Source organism: Capra hircus, chromosome 26 (assembly GCF_001704415.2).
Source record: "Capra hircus breed San Clemente chromosome 26, ASM170441v1, whole genome shotgun sequence".
Lineage (NCBI taxonomy): Eukaryota > Metazoa > Chordata > Mammalia > Artiodactyla > Bovidae > Capra > Capra hircus.
Genome location: NC_030833.1, coordinates 16,572,665 through 16,593,087, shown reverse-complemented (window position 1 = coordinate 16,593,087; position 20,423 = coordinate 16,572,665). Strand labels below are relative to the sequence as shown.

Sequence of the window (20,423 nt, the reverse complement as noted above, 5' to 3'; positions counted from 1 at the left end):
CTGAGCCCTTGGTGTGTCTTGCCTGACAAGGATGCTTCCGTGTGCCTGAGACCTTAGGCTACACTGCATCAGTCTGACCTCTGGAAGGCGAGACTGAGCCCCTGAGTTTAGTCATACAGGCACGGCATGTGTGTGTTAGTTGCTCAGTTGTGTCCGACTCTTTGCAACACCAAGGACTGTGAAGCAACCACCAGGCTCCTCTGTCCATGGGATTCTCCAGGCAAGAATACCGGAGTGGGTTTCCATTCCCTTCTCCAGGGGATCTTCTTGACCCAGGGACTGAATCCCTGTCTCCTGCCTTGCAGACAGGCTCTTAATCATCTGAACTCTTAAGGGCTCTTAACTGAGCTCTTAACCAGGGAAGCCCACAGGCACTGTATCCCTACATAATTGATCCCCAGTTAAACTGGCACCAAGTCTCAGATGAGCTTCCCTGATAGGCAACACTTGACACATATTGTCACGTTTCCCTGATGGGAGAGTTAAGAGAGGTCCTTGGGACTACACCAAGTGAGGACATCTGGAAGCTCACACCTGCTTTCTCCTGGTGCCTTCATCCCATGTGCCTTTTCTTTTCACTTATTTTAATCTGTATCCTTTTGCTATAATAAACCATAATCATGAGCATTAGAGCTCTTCTGAATTCTGCTGGTCCTTCAAGCAAATCCAGTCTAAGATTGGTCTTGGGGACCCCTGGCACATTCACTTTATGCAAGCTGTATACCCTCAATGAAATTATCTAATCTCATTTAGTTGTACTTTTCTCATTTGTAAAATAATAATAATAATACCTGCTTTGCAGTGAAATTCTGGCAGCCAGCCTATACTGTATTTTCTTTGCAAGCATAACTTGAAGAGTTACTATAGAAACTCCAGGAAAATGTAAAGTACCAGCACAAAGCATAGGTATTCAACAAAAGTTAGTTTTCTTAAGCAATCTTGTTTGTGAGTTCTTATATCTCCCCTCTCTCCCCACCTCTGGATGCAACTGTCTGGACTAGGAGATTTAACTTCAATGAGTACAGTGATGTCCTCTTCCAACCTTTCTGTCCCCCATGGACATCCTCCTTCTCCTATCAACTGATTACTCTTTATTTTCATCCAAAAATCATTCTCCTCAATAGAGAAGACAGGTGAAGTAGAAGCTTTGCTTGACCTTTACTAGTTATTGGCCTCAAGCAGTAAATATATCTCTTTCTTGATCTTCTTTAAAAGTTCCATTTTATTTTCCTGTCTCTGGTATTTTCTTCCTGTTCCCAATAAAACTTTTCTGGCCTTACTCCTACATATTTGTGGCACTTTCTCATATTCATCTTTTATTATCTACCCTTTAAAAAAATTCTTTGCCTAATTAAAAAAATATTTTTTTGCTACATGTTTTTCCCAATTACAAAGAAATGTATAGTCAAAATTAAAACAATTAAAATACTTGTTTAAATTTTCTTAGAAGTTGTGCTCTAAAGAAATCACAATGTATTTCTTTTATCTACTTCAGCTCACAGTAGAGATCCTTGTGTTACTGGTTTCTTTAATTATCTTACCATATTCTTCCCTATTAAGGCAATTCTCGATGTAATAAACAGAAGGGTTTCTTTATGGAGAGTTTCTGGCTCTCTCAAATTTCAGTCAATGAAACATATCCATCTTTTCTCTAAACTTCAAAAATCTACGCTTTTGTCAAGTCCATGGTATAGATTTGAGCTTTCTCTTTTGGGTATCAGGAGCACATTTTAAAATGAAAGACTCAGGTTATATCCTCTGTAAGTCCTCATCAAGTACTATTTTCTATGATTCTATCTCTATAGAAAGTGGCACAGATGACCAACAACTGGAGAAACTTTCGTAAAGAATAGCTCTCTCAGGCATCTGTGCCTATAGCAAGAACCAGAGAAATGCCCCAGCGATGCAACCACAGCAGAGCCAGGGACAGATTTGGAATAAAACCTGAAAGTCTTGTCAGTTTTTAATTGCTGTTAATTAGCAGTCCTTCAAGACACATGGGTAGGTGAGGGCAGCATGGAAGCTTGTCTAGAAAGCTGAAGTTTGATATAGCATTGGGTAATCTTATTTTTTCTTTGCTTCAGTTCCACACGTATAAAATGGAGACTGAAAAATTGAAGCCACATGAGATAAGCTGCAGTGGGAATATACATATTTTTTGTGTCCAGCACTCTACTTTTCTGGGAACAGCTGCTAATTCTCCTCTATCTACATGGTTTCTGCTGAAGCTGTCATGTTGATTCATTCCTTTCAACTGCTATTTATTGAGTGCTACATCGGACACTAGCTCAGGTCCTGGAGATAGAGCAATGAATAAAACATACAGGCATTTCTCACAGAGCTTACGTTCTGATGGAGGAAACAGGACAGTAAGTAAATACCTGGTATGTCAGATAAAACATGCTATGGAGAAAAAGCAAGCCGGAAAAGAAGCAAGGAAAGTGCTATAGTTGAGGAAAGAAATTAGTGAAGTGCTATGTTTGGTAGGTGGCCAGAAGTGGCTTCATCCAGGGTATTTTTGGAATTGGATCAAAACAGGATGGTCTGAACCAAGAATGTAGAGTAAAGAGTAGGGGGGGAAAGTCTGTTGAAGCAAAAGTTCAGTTCAGTTCAGTCGCTCAGTTGTGTCTGACTCTTTGTGACCCCATGAACCATAGCACACCAGGCCCCCCTGTCCATCATCAACTCCTGGAGTCCACTCAGAACCATGTCCTTGGGTCGGTGAAGCCATCCAATCATCTCATCCTCTGTCGTCCCCTTCTCCTCCTGCCCTCAATCTTTCCCAGCATCAGGGTCTTTTCCAATGAATCAGCTCTTTGCATCAGGTGGCCAAAGTATTGGACTTACAGCTTCAACATCAGTCCTTCCAATGAACACCCAGGACTGATCTCCTTTAGGATGGACTGGTTGGATCTCCTTGCAGTCCAAGGGACTCTCAAGAGTCTTCTCCAACACCACAGTTCAAAAGCATCAATTCTTCGGCACTAAGCTTTCCTTATAGTCCAACTCTCACATCCATACATGACCACTGGAAAAACCATAGCCTAGACTAGATGGACCTTTGTTGGCAAAGTAATGTCTCAGCTTTTTAATATGCTGTGTAGGTTGGCAAAAGAGAAAAGATACAAGACAGTATCATGAAAGGAGAATGAGGGGAGAGAGGGACAAAAAGAATCTCCAAGGTTCTGCATAATATTCTGTAGTCTTCTGATAAACTTTTCCAAAATAAATCCTTCTGATAAATTCCAAGCTGAAATGAATCAGTTTTGGTCACTCTTAATCAAAGAATCCTAACTCACACATGTATTAGGATAACTTATAAATGCAAATGGAGAAGGCAATGGCACCCCACTCCAGTAGTCTCGCCTGGAAAACCCCATGGACGGAGGAGCCTGGTAGGCTACAGTCCATGGGGTCGCTAGGAGTCGGACACGACTGAGCAACTTCACTTTAACTTTTCACTTTCATGCATTGGAGAAGGAAATGGCAACTCACTCCAGTGTTCTTGCCTGGAGAATCCCAGGGAAGGGGGAGGCTGGTGGGCTGCCGTCTATGGGGTCGCACAGAGTCGGACACGACTGAAGCGACTTAGCAGCAGCAGCAGCATAAATGCAATGCTCACTCAAAGTGGGAGATGCTGGTTACTTCAGAAAATTAGAAGTTGGTGCTTCTGATGACAAGAATGAAGATGTGTGTGATACAGAGTTGAATTAATTCTCCTGTTTCCTGCACATGCAAAGTCACTTCAGTCGTGTGTAACTCTGTGCAACCTCATGGACTGTAGCCCACCAGGCTCCTTTGTCATGGGATTCTCCAGGCAAGAATACTGGAGTGGGTTGCCATGCCCTTCTCTGGGGGATCTTCCTGACCCAGGGATCAAACCTGTGTCTGTTAGGACTCTGGGCACTAATAGGCAGGTTCTTTACCACTAGTGCCACCTGGGAAGCCCTCTCCTGTTCCCTAGCATCCAGGAATAAAATGTACAAGAAATACTTATTTCTTTGTTTTCTTTGAATCAAATTACCTCTGATCCTGCAGTGGGCCTGTGGAAAATTCAAATGAAAGTGTTATTTTTCACCCCCAGTTATGACCTCCCTCCACTCCCCCAACCCTAGAGTCACAACAGAATTAGAGAAGCTTACTGATGTTTAGACAACCGTTTTGGGCTCTCCAATCACATCATCGTTGTACAAGCCTGCTCTATATCTTCTCCTAAAGTCCCTGGCTCTCTGCTTCTACGCCAAGAAGAGAGCACAGAAACCTTCCAAAGGTCAAAGGATACTTGGCTCCCTAGGGTGCAGCCATCCCACCTGAAGTCAAGCCACCTTTCTGAAAAAGGGAACATCCTGAAGGAGGCTCAGATGTTCACTAATTATGGGACCTGTCAATCTCAGTTCCTCTCTTCTGATTTTCAAAACAATTCTCTTCTCTTCTGGCATCCAAGGTAGACTGCATACAATGTTTTCATTTAGTTTAGGTTTTTATAATAGACCACAAGAGTAAGTACATTCCTTCTAGGTATTTCAGCTTTCTACCCTACAAAAACTCTCCCTCTTTCTCCACTCCTCCTCAGATACTGGGTGTTTTTCCTCCTTTCTTTTAAAATATATATCATAAAATCTCCCATTTAACCATTTAAAAGTATACAGTTGTGTGGCTAGGTACACTTACATTGTTGGGCACCCCAAAGATTTAATGAGGGTCTGGTGATCTAACTGAAGCAGGGGAGGGTTGGAAATATAGGAAGAAATAACTATTGTATTTAAAACTTTTTTTCCCCCTGTTCTCGAAGGAATGGGGCAAATTCAAATGGGATCCCATAGTGGGTAATTCTGAGCAGCTAAGAGGCATCATTAGGATTCTCGACACTAATGGGAAAAAAGATGATGCGGAGAAAGGGTGATTGTAAGGAATTTTCTAAGAACAGTGAACCCAAACTTGATCTGTCTCACAACACTCATAATACCATTTAATGTATCTGGGGAAGTAAAATGAAGAATTTTCCTTCATTTTGCCTTCTACCAGGATCAGAACAGTGTTCCTGAATCTTGTTCGGGAGTGAATAACTTTGAGAGGTCTCAGATCAAAAGTAAAGTTTAATTTTATGAACTGCAATAATGCCTAAGCAACGTGTTACTAAAGAATGCAATCCATAGAAGAATTACTATTAAATGTCTTAGAATTCTTAAGAATTGCACGTGAGTTGCAGGATTCAAGGGGTGGAAAGGCCTGCATGAAGGGCATCAAAATAAGCCCACGAGATTTAACACTGGCTTGGCCTAGAGGTTTCTTTCAGGAATTTGAAGGATTCGTATCCATTTATGTGTTCCCAAATATCTAAGTGCCTACTCTGTGTGAGGCACCGAAATACAACAGTGAACTAGGTAAAACAGATTCTTTGCTCTAACAGAGCTTACATTTAGGTGTATTTTAATTCTGAATCATGAATCCAAGCGCACAATGCATTGAATAACGCAGTCAACCACCGGAACCGTAGTTCTTCACAAGCTGCAGCAGAAGTCAGCATTTTATTAGTAAATTTTCTGTTCTTGGATGCTGCTGCTGCTGCTGCTAAGTCGCTTCAGTCGTGTCCGACTCTGTGCGACCCCAGAGATGGCAGCCCACCAGGCTCCCCCGTCCCTGGGAGTCTCCAGGCAAGAACACTGGAGTGGGTTGCCATTTCCTTCTCCAGTGCATGAAAAGTGAAAAGGGAAACTGAAGTCGCTCAGTCGTATCCGACTCTCAGCGACCCCATGGGTTGCAGCCCACCAGGCTCCTCCATCCATAGGACTCTCCAGGCAAGAGTACTGGAGTGGAGTGCCATTGCCTTCTCTTGGATGCTGCTGCTGCCGCTGCTAAGTCACCTCAGTCGTGTCCGACTCTGTGCGACCCCAGAGATGGCAGCCCACCAGGCTCCCCCGTCCCTGGGATTCTCCAGGCAAGAACACTGGAGTGGGTTGCCATTTCCTTCTCCAATGCATGAAAGTGAAAAGTAAAAGTGAAGACGCTCAGTCGTGTCCGACTCCTAGCGACCCCATGGACTGCAGCCCACCAGGCTCCTCCGTCCATGGGATTTTCCAGGCAAGAGTACTGGAGTGGGGTCTGGGTCTTCTTAATTCTTAAAAGGGATGCGGGAGAGATGTGAAGATATTTCTCGCAGAAAATCTATACAGTCTTGGTGTTCGGGTTCGGAAACTGTGAATTACACGTGCGGCACCGAATTAACCCTACTTAACAAGCAAACAGGATGATAGAATAAAAAATTACTCCATCAGAGCCCTCAGAAGGGTCAGCGACTCTCAGCCAGCACGAGAAAGACCAAAGACTACAATTCCCACAAGCCCTTGCGATTCCACCCACCCAGGTAACTTCGCAGCAAGGGAAAGGCAGGAGGGATGTCGGGCGCACTCCTTGTTGCGTCATTAGCGTGCGACTCCAAGATGCAAAACCGGTTTGGACTACAAAAGCATGGCAGCTGCTGAGGCGGCGGCGGTGGTGTTGTCGTCCTGTTTGAAACCAGTCCCAGCCCCAGTCCCCGAAAGTGCAGGGACAGCTGCAGCAACGGCCGCCACATTCTCAGCGATGGCTGCAGCCGCGGCGGTTGCGGCCGCGGCCAGGACCGGATCCGAAGCCAGGGTCTCGAAGCCCGCGTTGGCTACTAAGCTGCTGTCCCTGAGCGGCGTGTTCGCTGTGCACAAGCCCAAAGGGCCCACTTCAGCCGAGTTGCTGAATCGGCTGAAGGAGAAGCTGCTGGCAGGTACTGCAGCCGGGTGGGGACCAGGCGGAGGCCATGCGGTCGCCGTGAGAGCGGAAGCCGCACGGAGCACGCTAGGCTTTTTGCCCTTTAAAGGCTCAAGTGATAAAAGGAAGGGAAAGGGAGAACGACCACTGTATAAATTCTGGACAGAAATCTGGAGCATCTCCGGCTAGGACTTGTCCTGACGTGAACTCCTGTAGCCTAGTTGGCAGTTGTCGTTCTCAAGGGAAAAAAACAAGCAAAAACAAAAAACAAAACCTACACACCCACAAATAAACCTCTGCTCTTGGGCATGCAGACCAATTTTCTGTAATCTGATCCCTCAGAAACCTTTTGTTTGGCTCACATAAGTGAACTGTACCCAAAGGAATCACTGGCTCTCTACACTCCAAAGCTGCTTTCCTAAAAATATGTTGGAAATGTAGATATTACTTAACCAAGTCTTAACACAGTGTTTTTCACAAAGTGGACATAAGAATTATTTAAAGTCCCTTGCACAGATGCAGATTCTAATCCTTACCCTTCCAGAGAGAGTGATTCTGAGGGTATGGAGTGTTTTTAGGAAAGTCCGTCTTTAAACTGTTGCTCGGGGTGATTTTGGTATAAGCGGTGTATGGACCACATTTTGTTGAACACTATAACTTGGTCACTTCTAAGAGCATTCTTTTTGTTTGTTTGTGTCTTTATATACACTGGGAGAATATTGGAAAATTCTAAAGGATCTCTCAGTTTGTCCATCCAGTAGTTCGTTTCATAGAGTGAAATCAAGGAACTTTTAGTTTTTTTTTGACACCTGCAGTAAGCCAGATCTGAAAGACACCAACTCCTCCTTTACTGAGCTCATAGCAGTAATTTCTGTAGCCTTTGGTGATAAAACTATTTAACTAGCTTTTCAAGGCCCTCCAGAGTCTGGCTCTGGCTTATTTTTCCATCAAATCAGTACAGATTTCTTCTTTGAATAGTGTCCCCTGGCAAATGTTATTGCTTCCCTTTTTATTGCAAAAACAAAGTATTCTGGTAGGAATTTGCTAATTAAAACTGACCCATTACAGGTTCAGATGTTTGTTGGTAAATTCCTGAAGATATTTACTACCTGTGTTATATCTGCTCATTCTTTTGTTATACTTTCGTTATACTTTGTTACCTGTAAGGATGTTGAAGGAAGGAATTACATCACGGACAAGCTTTGTGGTGTCATCATGGAGTTGATTCATTCATAGAATTGCTTTCCTTTGGCCTTGTTAGCTAAGCTATGGCTTTTTTGTTCCTCAAAGTAATAATGTCTGTTCTCTTTCAGATGGGTTTCTCATAGGATTTCTCATAGGATTAAAGCGATAGCCTGGCTTTCTGGTTAATTGGTCTCCAGGAACTGAAATTTCTTGTTGGAACTTAGTTAAAATTGATTGTTTCCATGCTGTTGCTGAACTGTCTTCTGGAAGCCACTCACTGAGAAGTAGACATTCTCATTACTCTCCATTTCTATATTGCTTGTGATTGGCCGATTCTATATTTCTGTTAGCTAGACCAGGGCTTTCTAAATGCTATTCTGACTGGTTGTCAGGATTTACCTGGAAGGTTCTCTTAAAGATACAGATTCCAGAATACAACATTCTAATGCCAGCCAGGTTTGACAATTGCCGATTTAGGCCACAGTCAGTTGTCATGGCCCTTATTAATGTTCTTTGCCTTTCCTTACATTGATTCATCTGGCACTAAAATCTCTGCTCTTCTGTCTTTTTGAATCCTTCAAGGCCTAAAACATGGCAGAATTTTATAGCTAGAAAAGATCTTAGTAAATATTCATCCATGATGCCAATGGGGTGAACCAGATTCCAACATAGTAGAGGTCAGGTGTCTTCAGACTTGGGAAAAGGGAAGACAGTAAACTTTAGGGCCTCCATTCTCCAAGCACTGTTAAGTTAAAAATACAAAAGAGATCCCAAAATGTTTCTATAAATACAGTTTGAGAGAGTCATAATGGGTTACAGGTCAAGGTGAAGGGTTTGAAGTCTAGGCCTAGCCTTACAGGTTCATGTTAAAGCATATCCTCATCTCTTTCCAAGCATGGTGATACCGTAATCAGAGAGTAACATTAGGATTGTGTTCCAGACACTGCGGAGTTCTAACTCACTGCTGCTGCTGTTACTAAGTCGCTTTAGTCGTGTCCGACTCTGTGTGACCCCGTAGATGGCAGCCCACCAGGCTCCCCCGTTGCTGGGATTCTCCAGGCAAGAGCACTGGAGTGGGTTGCCATTTCCTTCTCCAATGCAGGAAAGTGAAAAGTGAAAGGGAAGTTGCTCAGTCGTGTCCGACTCTTCGCGACCCCACGGACTGCAGCCTACCAGGCTCCTCTGTCCAGGGATTTTCCAGGCGAGAGTACTGGAGTGGGGTGCCATTGCCTTCTCCTCCAACTCACTAAGGTGGTAATTAAGTGGTGATTACAACCCAGCACATCCTTTTGGCCATTTCACCTGGCTTCTCCATTGTTGCTCTGCCTTCTCTCCTCGCCTTGCTCTGTCCTTGCTTCTCAGTTTCTTGTACTCTGTTTCCCATCTTCTCTGTGTCAGTGGTAATGCACGCATGCTCAGTCGCTTCAGTTGTGTCGGGCTCTTTGCAACCCTAGGGACCATAGCCCACCAGGCTCCTCTGTCCATAGGTTCTCCAGGCAAGAATGCTGGAGTGGGTAGCTATTTCCTTCTCTAGTGGATCTTCCCAACCCAGGGATCAGACCCTGGTCTTTTACATCTCCTGCGTTGGCAGGCAAGTTCTTTACCACTAGCGTCACCTGGGAAGTAGGGAAAGTTTTATGGGTTTGGAAGGATACAATACAGCTCTTCCTGCTTCTCTCTCCATTCTCATTTGCAGTCCGGTAGCCAGTATTCTCTCAATATATTGTTATATACCACGATGATGATGATAACAGCATATTGGTTTAGAGCTTTGAGTTTCCAAAGCATGTTCAGATAGCATTATTTCATTTTATTCTTTACAGTAGGAATATGAGATAGGCCAGGCAGGCATCTTTTGTTTTTTTCCTTTTCTCTTTTTAAAATCTGAATGCTTTGGCGTATAAGTGGCATCTTAAACTGTTACCTTCTTCCCATGTAACCTTTTGTTGAGATTAGCTTCTTTAAGGAATTGGTGACTTTTGATTAGGAGAGGAGGGCAGATATACAGATAGTTTGGGGACTTAGTGTTCTCAGAAGTAACTCTGTATGAGATATACTCCAGATGTTTAGGTAGCTGGAGTGACCAGTAGAGAACACCAGGGAACAAAAGAGATTTTAGAGGTGGAATTGAGGACTTTTAAAACTAGCTGCCTATGTAAAAACTTCTGCTCATCATCCTCCATCTACCAGCCCACTACTGCCCAGGAATTTACTGGATCTTTGTGGATTAGTGTGGATATTTACCCAGTTAAAAAAAAATTTTTTTTTCCCCCTTACAAAATGAGTTCTAGGTTTTCGACAACTAATTTGGGAATACCGTTTCTTTGTAATGTAGATAGTGTCTGTATATTTTAAAGCCTGTTCTTTGTCAGTATTGTTGTTATCAGTTCAGTCACTCAGTTGTGTCACTCTTTGCGACCCCATGGACTGCAGCCCACCAGGCCTCCCTGTCCATCACCAACTCCCGGAGCTTACTCAAACTCACGTCCATCGAGTCGGTGATACCATCCAACCATCTCATCCTCTGTTGTCCCTTTCTTCTCCCACCTTCAATCTTTCCCAGCATCAGGGTCTTTTCAAATGAGACAGTTCTTATAACCTAAATATATTAAGTTTGTACAATACTTTTTATTTGTTTTGAGTACTCCATCCACACTGCCTCATCCCATAGTAATGGAGATTCTACTTCATTTCTCTAAGTAATTACCTTTTTTTTTTTTTTTTTTAAATCCCAATTACTCTTAAAGAAGCTGGAATGCCTTCTCCAGAATGGACCAAGAGGAAAAAGCAGACTTTGAAAATTGGGCATGGAGGGACCCTAGACAGTGCAGCCCGAGGAGTCCTGGGTAAGAGATATGAATGGAAATTTGATGTAACTGCCGCTTATATTAGAAAGAAATATTGATTAAGAACAGACAGAATTGACTAAAGCCATGTCATTTTCAGTCTACTTGCAATATTTCAAATCTACTAGATTTACAGTGCCATCTTCTCAAGAAGCCCTTCTACAAGGTACAGAAGGCTATTAGAAATAGCCACTTTCATGTGTGGAGTGTGGTTGGACCTTGAGAAAGGGTTTGTATCTGTGCAGAAAAGAATTAACACAGCAGGCCTGAGTTCACTATCTTTCTGAAGGCCTGCCTGCCTCTGGGGACCTGGATTTGGTGTTGAACCCACCCTTCCCCATCCAATAAGCGCAGTTTGGTGTGCCTCATTGGTTTGTGTGAACAGTGTGGTTTATGCTGGACACCTGCTGTCCACCTTGGAGTCTGAGACTTTTTCCCACCATGCAGTGAGATTTTTTTCCCACCATACAGTGAGAGGGTACATGATAACCATTCCTCTCATCCCCTCCAGTAAAACTTTGGATGCTGGGTTTCCAGTGGGCTCCCTCGAGCAGGAACATTGTACACATGTTACTCCTTTTTCAATTATAGAAGGAAAAAGGATCCAGCTGTGTAACCTTAGGATGTCACTGTAGATAAATCTTAGCCATGGATGAATCTTTCAGCGTGGGAGAGTCTTGGGGACTCCTGACACAGTATATGACTTTTTTTGTTTTTTTGCCTGTATCTTCAGAAAATGAACCTTATAGTTCCTCAGAGGAAGTCACTTTCTCTTGAGGGCATTAGTTGAGTGTCTTACTGCATGTGGAAGAAGATTGATAGAATTGATTGAGGGAAGAAGAGTCATTTGCCCCCTTTTCTTCCACCTTTTTAATTTTTTTTTTTTTTTTTTTTGCATCTAGTAGAGGTTCTGAGGGAATACCCCAGCGGCTCTATGGTAGAGAATCCGCCTGCAATGCAGGATCTGCAGGAGATGCAGGTTCAGTCTCTGGGTGGGGAAGACCCTCTGGAGGAGGGAATGGCAGCCCACTCCGGTATTCTGGAGTGGAGAATCCCATGAACAGAGGAGCCTGGCAGGCAACAGTCCATAGGGTCGCAGAGTCAGACACGACTGAAATGACTTAGCACACATGCAGAGATCCTGAAGTCTATCTTTTTAGACTGCCAAAGTGTGTATCCGCAGGATGGGGTATGTTTTTAGACACCTTTTTATAACTGTATCCATAGTCACAGAAATACACAATTGGAATTCTCCCCATTTCCCCCTGCCCCACATACTAGAAACAAACTTTTATGGGACAAGCCTACCTTTTTACATGCCCTGGTGTTTTTTCATTTTACTCTATTCCATTTTTTTTTACAATGTTGATCAGAATCCCCTAAATTGGTTTCATGCTGCCCTAATGGAATGTGACTCATGCTTTGAAAAATACTGTGCTACAGCATCCAGTCCATTTTATTAGAGCTAAAATTAGATGCGAATAAAAACAAACTTGATCTAAGCCAGCCAGAGGAAATGAATGCTTATTTAGAAGAAAAGGATAAAATTGGTGAATAAAATTATATTTTTCAAGAAAATTGGAAACAGTATATGATTTGCATTTTTTAAAATTTACAGATTTTATGTGATGCATGTTGGCAGAAACATCTTTGCTTGAGGTTAAGACAGGAAAAAACACATGAAAATTCATTTTCCTGAGTTAGAGAGCTTGAATCCCACTCCAGTACTCTTGCCTGGAAAATCCCATGGACAGAGGAGCCTGGTGGGCTGCAGTCCATGGGGTCGCTAAGAGTCGGACACGACTGAGCAACTTCACTTTCACTTTTCACTTTTACGCATTGGAGAAGGAAATGGCAACCCACTCCAGTGTTCTTGCCTGGAGAGTCCCAGGGATGGGAGAGCCTGGAGGGCTGCCGTCTATGGGATCACACAGAGTTGGACACGACTGAAGCGACTTAGCAGCAGCAGCAGAGAACTTGAATAGGCAAATTCTGACACCTTAACTACTGTTTCTTACCATAATAATTGATAATCATTTATTGAGCACTTATTGTATGTGAGGTCCCCTAGTTAGTGAGTGGTGAGATCAAGAGTTGAACCTGGACGTGCTGAGTGTTAAAGTCTCTGCCCTAATCTGGGATGGCAAATAGGTGGTACTCCTGCCCTTGTTCCCCATGTCCACAGCAGAAATTACTAATCGATCACAGCATTCTTTCCATTGCTTCCAGAAGTGGGTTCATGATTCTTATCAGTTCCGCTCTTCTTGAGTTGAAGCCTATTACAGTCTTCCATTTTCTAAGGTGTCCATGCATGCTTAGTCGCTCAGTGGTGTCTGACTGTGACCCCATGGACTGCAGCCCACCAGGCTCCTCTGTCCCTGGGATTCTCCAGGCAAGAATACTGGAGTGGGTTGTCATTTTTTCCTCCAAGGGATCTTCCCGACCCAGGGATTGAACCCGTGTCTCCTGTGTCTCCTGCACTGGCAGGGGGATTTGTTACCACCCAGCCACCTGGGAAGTCCCTTTCTAAAGCACAAGAACAGAAGTCCCAGAAGAAAGGGGATAAAATGCGCACTTATTTATGAATAGACCGATTGTATTAATTTATGATTGTTATTCATTGGCTTGCAGAAAATAGTGATATTCAGGGCACTGAGTAAAGAAGTTTATTTTTTACCCTAAATCTAAGGAATCTTGTTGAAAGCTTCCATTTTAATATTGTGAAGGGGTGGCATCTGGCAGAGATTTGTGTGAGTGGAAGAAATTGCATTGGAAATAATTTTCTATTTGGAGGCTTAATTTATATTTGATCACACATGTCCTTCAGTGATGATATAATGTGTTCATATGTCAAAATTATTAACTTTTTTCCTAATACCTGTGATTTCTATTAAGAATAGTTTTTTAAAAAGTAGACATTTAATCACAGAATAAGGGAAGTTTGTTGTCTAAATTCTACAGACTGTTTAGCAAAGTTGATTTTTGGTGTATGGTGAAATGAACACTGGGCTGTAATCATCATGAGTTGTATACTGGCTATTTTATTTACTAAGTACATACACCCTGAGCAAATCCTATAACCTCCCAGAATTTCAGTTTATCTCTTAAAAAGTGATAACATCTACTGTAATTCTCAGAGTGAGTGAAGTAAAGTCGCTCAGTCGTGTCCGACTCTTTGCGACCCCATGGACTGTAGCCTATCAGGCTCCTCTGTCCATGGGATTTTCCAGGCAAGAGTGCTGGAGTGGATTGCCATTTCCTTCTCCAGGGGATGTTCCCAACTCAGGAATCGAGTCTCCCGCATTGCAGGCAGACGCTTTACCGTCTGAGTCACCAGGGAAGCCCAATTCTCAGAAGGTTTATTGAAATATCTTCAGTTCAGTTCAATCGCCCAGTCGTGTCCGACTCTTTGCGACCCCATGAACCGCAGCACGCCAGGCCTCCCTGTCCATCACCAACTCCCAAAGTTCACTCAGATTCACGTCCATCGAGTCAGTGATGCCATCCAGCCATCTCATCCTCTGTCGTCCCCTTCTCCTCCTGCCCCCAATCCCTCCCAGCATCAGAGTCTTTTCCAATGAGTCAACTCTTCGCATGAGGTGGCCAAAGTACTGGAGAAGTGTCTATAGAGTATTGATATATACTCTACCCTGTGAAGAACTTTGTAAAAGGGCTTTTTTGTATTGTTGTTGTTAACAAAACTGGACCTAGTGGAAAAATATACTCTTACTTTCAACATTTTTGGCTGTTTTTGCTGTTTTGAGGGGGAAATATTGATGGTAAAGATTTAAGAATTTAGCTGACAATTTAAAATATAATCTGAAATTCAGCTTTATAATTCTATTAATCTATATTTTATAAGTACTAGAAATATTTATAAAATGTTTTCAAATATTAAATAATTATTACATATAATATATATTATATGAAGCATATATAATTCTATAAAGAGGGCTTACAAAATTCTGAAAAATGCTGTGGTAAGCAGAATAATGACTTTGCTAAAGATGTCTGTGTCCCAGTCTCCAGAACCTATAAATCTGTTAGGTTGCATAACAAGGATGCGTTAAAGTTGCACATGGAATTAATGTTGTTGATCAGTTGACTTTAAGAGATATCCTGGAATATCCTTGTGGATCCAGCGTAATCACAAGGGTCTTTAAATTGGAAGAGAAGGCAGAAGAGTGTCAGAGAAGATGTGGCAATGGAAGCAGAGATTGCAGTGATCGTTTGCTGGCCTTGATGAGGAAGGGGGTCCTGAGCCAAGGAAGATAAAGAGCCTCCAGAAACTGGAAAAGGCAAGGAACTTCCCCTGGGAAGCCTCTAGATAAAGATTCTCCCCTCAGGCCTCCAGAAAAGAAGGCAGTGTGTTGACCCCTTGATTTTTACCATAGTAAATTAAAAGCCACCTCAGATTTCTGACCTCCAAAACTGTAAGATAATAAGTTTGCGTTGTTTTAAACCACTGTGTTGGTAATTTGTTGCCCAAACAGTAGGAAGGTGATATTCAGTATAAATTACTTAAAACGGAACTAAGTTCTGATATACTATTTTGAAGTTTAACTTTAAAACTTAGAAAATTATGGTGAAAAAGGTTAGAAAATACAAGAAAACATCAAATTGAAAGTAAAAATTAGCCACCTTCCAGCAATAATTATTGTCAACATTGTGGTTATATTTCTCCCTAGCTTTTTGTCTATGCAAATTTTTTTTTAAATTGAGCTCTTTCATACATACTCTGGGCTTTCCTGGTAGCTCAGCGGGTAAAGAATCCACCTACATTTCAGGAGACACAGGAGACGTGGCTTCAGTCCGTGGGCTGGGAAGATCCCCTGGAGGAGGAAATGGCAAGCCACTCCAGCATTCTTGCCTGGAGAATCCCCACGGACAGAGGAGCTTGGCGGGGTCGCAAAGTCAGAAGCAACTGAGCCCTTGACACTGGACACTGTATACATGTACGAGCTGGGTTACTCTCAGAAGCCTTCTTGTTTCACTGTGGATCACTGAACTAGCAGAGAAATCGTCATCAGTCTAGCCTTTTAACTCTGATAGAGTCAGACACATTAGCCTGCTCTTAAGACACCCTGCATTCTGGATGATAAACCCACTGTGCTCATCCTTGTGTCTGAGAATTTGTCAATTTGTTTCTTCTTTAGAACACACCTCTCTTGTCTGCATGTTCAAATCCTTTACCTCCTTTAAGGCCTAACTCTGAATGCCTCAATGAAGCATTCTCTGGACTCTGTTGCCATTTAGAGTGACCTCCTACAGTAGTTATCATCCCTGTGTTCATTTTGACACAATCATGTACTGTTGTATTGTTAGTTAATGTTATTCTTTCATTAATTCAGGCAACCTTTTTTTTTTTTTGCGCATTTGCAGTTTCCCTCGTCTGTATTGTATTTTGCCCATGAGATTATAAGCCCTTTCAAAGTCGGGATATGTGCTATTCCATTAAAAGTGTTCTTGGGATGGAGTGCCTGGTAGCTGCTTGCAAAATATTGATTGGGGTTTCTTGAATGGAATAAAACTGAATTGGATCTTTGTTATCATTATACAAAGTTTTTGCCTTAGCAGCAGGTGCTCTTATTTGAAGAGTGCTCTGCTCAACAGAGGATCCCTAAGGCAGACCGTTTTTATGTTAGTCCTTGAACCACTATGACTATCAAAGAAGCTGAGAGGGGCTTTGGGATAGACTTTATGAAGGAATGGGGTTGTGAGCTGGGTTTCAAAGGCAGACTTTGAATATTTTACTAAGAAGTTGGTACTGTAGGCATTGGGACCCTATTGAGGATTGTTCAGGAGCTTTGTGCAGTGGAGTTTTCAGAAATGGTTATGAAATGGTATGAATTGGGAGAAGAAGAGATAGGATGAAGAACAGAGAGGTTGATTTAGGCTGGTGGCGGTGAGAGGAAAGCCTGGATGAGTGAGTTGGCAGGGGGATGAAAGGAAGGAGGTCTGCTGTTAGTTTGGTTGGAATTTTAATTCCAGCATTTACTGGTTGCGAGATACTGGGCAAAGTTCTTAGACTCCTATGCCTAAGTTTCCTCAGCTATCATATAGGGATAATCGTATCCTCTTGTTTTAAGGATTAAATGAGCTAATGAATGGAAAGCACGTAGAGTAGAATTTGATACATGGTAAACTCAGTGGATGATATCTGCCATAAATATTCATGATAATTCATTCAACTTGCCAGTCATTTCTCTTTCTTATAATTCTGAATTGTGACGGTTGTATTGTGTGTGTTCTTTTACAAAATTGTATCCACTAATGAGAAATACTTCAATTCTTATGAAACTTTGCTTGCTGGTAAGTGAAGAAATGATTACATCCTCTCATCTTTGGCTGGTGAAATGTGTTGTTACAAGGATAATGTTTGAAACTGAGGAGACAAGTGGGCCATTGTACTTTTTATTTGGTCTATGCAAACATATACTCTCCAGACTCATATTTTACCCTGTATTATTCTTTGTGTTGAGTTGATTTGTTATGTTTCTATTTTCTTGATCGTATACTTCTGGGCACTAATCATCTGTAAATGGTTCATTAGTTACGATGATAACTTTTGCTTTGTTTAATAGTGAACTCTGTCAGAGACTTCATCATACCAAGATTAACTGTAGCTTTTTTTTTTCACTGGTGCCCATATAAAATTCCAGTGAGTCCTTGGAGATTTTTTTCAAAACTTTTTGTTATCTGATTGTCTGGATTGAGGTTTCTAATATTATGTTTCACACTTAGAGAAAGAAAGAAGGTCTCTCTCCCACCCCCACTTCAGAATTTCTTGCTTGCATGACAAGCTCAACTGACTGGAGTGACGGGAGCCCTGACATTATGCTAAATAAGTGCTTTTTCTAACTTTACATATGCCAGATAACCGTGCCCAGTGTATGTCATAAAGCATATTTTTAAAACCTAGTTTTCATAATAGGATGTCATAATATCTCTTTCTTTGATTTGTAGTGGTTGGAATTGGAAGGGGAACAAAAATGTTGACCAGTATGTTATCAGGGTCCAAGGTAAGAATACTGGAATGGTTCTGTTTTTCTTGAATGTTTTCTTAATGACCCATGTGTTGGATTTTATCAGTTAAAAAATAAACTGTATAACTTGCTTAAATGAGTGTCAACCCTGGGTATTAATCTCAGTGTCTATAATCATGAAATCTGAGATTCAAAATATTGAGACTGTAAATTCATAATTGAAAAATAAATTTGACTTATAGAAGCAAAAATTTTGTGGTACCTATAATTTTAAAATATATGTGTTTTTGTGAGGGTGTTTTTTGTATGTTTCTTTTTGTTTGTATAGTTATAGTTCTTAAAGAAAATTTACAGATCATAAATTTTATTAGAAGATTTTTTTTAAACCTTAGAAGTTTTGTAGAAACAATATCATTTGGTAAACCATGCAGTTTCCAACAAAAGACATGTTTTGTTCAGTGTTTACAAAATGTTTACTAACTAGAAGAATGGGGCTTCTTAAAGATGATGTTACATCATTCCTTGACTGCATCCGAAAACATCTTTAAGGCTTTGAATAGGAGAGGGAGGAGGGATTAAGTGGGCACAGGAGAGGTTCTAAACCTGGGCTTTAGGCCTTGAGTGAGAACCCTCACTGAACTGGCAAGGTGGAAGGAGCCCTGAGACAAGTCTAGATGTCAGTGTTTCACCTCTCTGGGCCTCTTCCAGCTTTAAAAGAGATATAATGTCTGTATTCTAATTAGCAGCTAGATGCTGATTATAATAGCTTGGACTTGGGACCAGTGAAAATGGGGAAGATAGGAAATGTGGAAAATGTGGAAGGAAGATTAATATGTCATTAGGAAGGGGAGAATTTCAGCAAGTTACTGGACTAAACTTTTTATTTGTTTTAAAACCCTTGTTGCAAGCGGGTTATAAATACTTGGTAAGGTGCTTTCCGTCTAAATTTTTTCTTAGAAAAGAAAATGTGGTCAAAGACCTTTTAAAATACTTACTATTTCACTGCAGACTTATAAAAATATAATTGATATCAAATTGCTAAATAAGTTTCTAAGCACCTTCATTTTCTGAACTTATTTCATGGTGGGTACTGGCCCTTGGGCCAGACTCTGAGGGCCAGGGGTCTAAGTAAGTGTTTCTTAAAATGAAAAGCCCTGGAAAGCCTATTGCCTTTAACACCCCATTTTAGTTACTAACTGGCATAAAAGCCTGTCTTTCAGTTGGGAAGGATCTTCATGCCTTAGATAAATGGAAGAATCTTCAAAATCATAGTATATAACAGTTGTGTTAAAATGGAGGAATTTGACAGTTGTACAGTAATTTGAACAGTGTATTTAAATACTGACATGTGGAGGTTAGAATCTGTTTCTGGTACAGAATTTTCCAATTGCTTAATATATGTTTAATTCTAAAATATAAACTGTGGTTATTTTGATACAAGATTATGGATGATTTTATTTTCTTTTTTTCGTACTATTTGGTATTCTTCAAAATCTTTACAATGAAAAGTCACTTTTTAATAAAAACAGAAGATATATTTTACATTAAGGCATTTGTTTGTTTTCCCCACCAAGATAAAACATGTTAAGTTCACTGAAATATTCATTATCCATCCCCCCCAAAAAAACCCCATTAGTACATGTAACACATTATATGTTTTTAAAAAGTTTTACATGTAAATTCCAGACACATTTCCAGAAGTATGATGACTGGAAAAATACATACATCATTGGCTCTTGTTTAAGTTTTATTTATCACAAATCATTTTGGTATTCAGCTGGGAAAGCTGAATGTCATACAGTGAAATCACTGATCTTCGGATGACTCTAGTGTAAGAAAACTCCAGGTGTATCTTATTATACAGACCTAGTTCTTGGGTACTTCACCTTTGCAAAATAAGTTATTATCTTGGTAGCTATTTGTATTTCTTATACTTTTAATTTTAGATTATGTACGTGTGGCTCAGCTGGTAAAGAATCCACTTGCAATGCAGGAGACCTGGGTTTGATCCCTGGTTTGAGAAGATCCCCTGGAGAAGCGAAAAGCTACCCACTCCAGTATTCTGGCGTAGAGAAGTCCATGGACTGTATAATCCATGGGGTCGCAAAGAGTCGGACACGACTAAGCGACTTTCACTCACTTGTTGAAAAAATTAAATCTTTTACATTTTACCTTTAAATTATCAGCGCTCCTGGTGGTTCAGAGGGTAAAGCGTCTGCCTGCAATGCGGGAGACTCGGGTTTGATCCCTGGCTTGGGAAGATCCCCTGGAGAAGGAAATGGCAACCCACTCCAGTACTCTTGCCTGGAAAATCTCATGGACAGAGGAGTCTGGTAGACTACAGTCCATGTGGTCGCAGAGAGTTGGACATGACTGAGTGACTCACTTTCACTTTCATGTTGAAGATGACATTTTTATCAAAGTAGTTAGAAGCTGTTAATGAATTTTTAAAAATAGCCTTTGTTTTCACACTGGCTAGAATCTTGGAGATCTTTTTTCTTAAGCAGTGACTTTAAAAAATTTTTTGACCAGGACCCATAATATATCTTGGTATATATAGAGGGGAGTTACCACAAGAGTAGAGATATCTAGTTCCAGGATGGCAGATACTCAATGTTTAGGTAACAACCATATCATATACCCCGAGGCCTTACCATCCAGTCCT

At 41.4% G+C, this 20,423-nt stretch overlaps 1 protein-coding gene across 2 annotated transcripts in view; it reads left to right on the top strand.

The window, feature by feature from the left end:
- TRUB1 (TruB pseudouridine synthase family member 1) overlaps positions 6,422-20,423 on the top strand; it is a 32,183-nt gene continuing 18,181 nt past the window's right edge. Inside the window, exons 1-3 of one of the 2 annotated variants that reach the window (XM_018041656.1) lie at positions 6,422-6,757; positions 10,677-10,772; positions 17,739-17,794. In XM_018041656.1, coding sequence (XP_017897145.1) covers positions 6,469-6,757; positions 10,677-10,772; positions 17,739-17,794 — 441 coding nt within the window. In that variant the 5' untranslated portion in view covers positions 6,422-6,468. Of the gene's footprint in view, positions 6,758-10,673; positions 10,773-17,738; positions 17,795-20,423 lie in introns of both variants that reach the window. The other variant, XM_018041655.1, reaches the window with a different exon arrangement.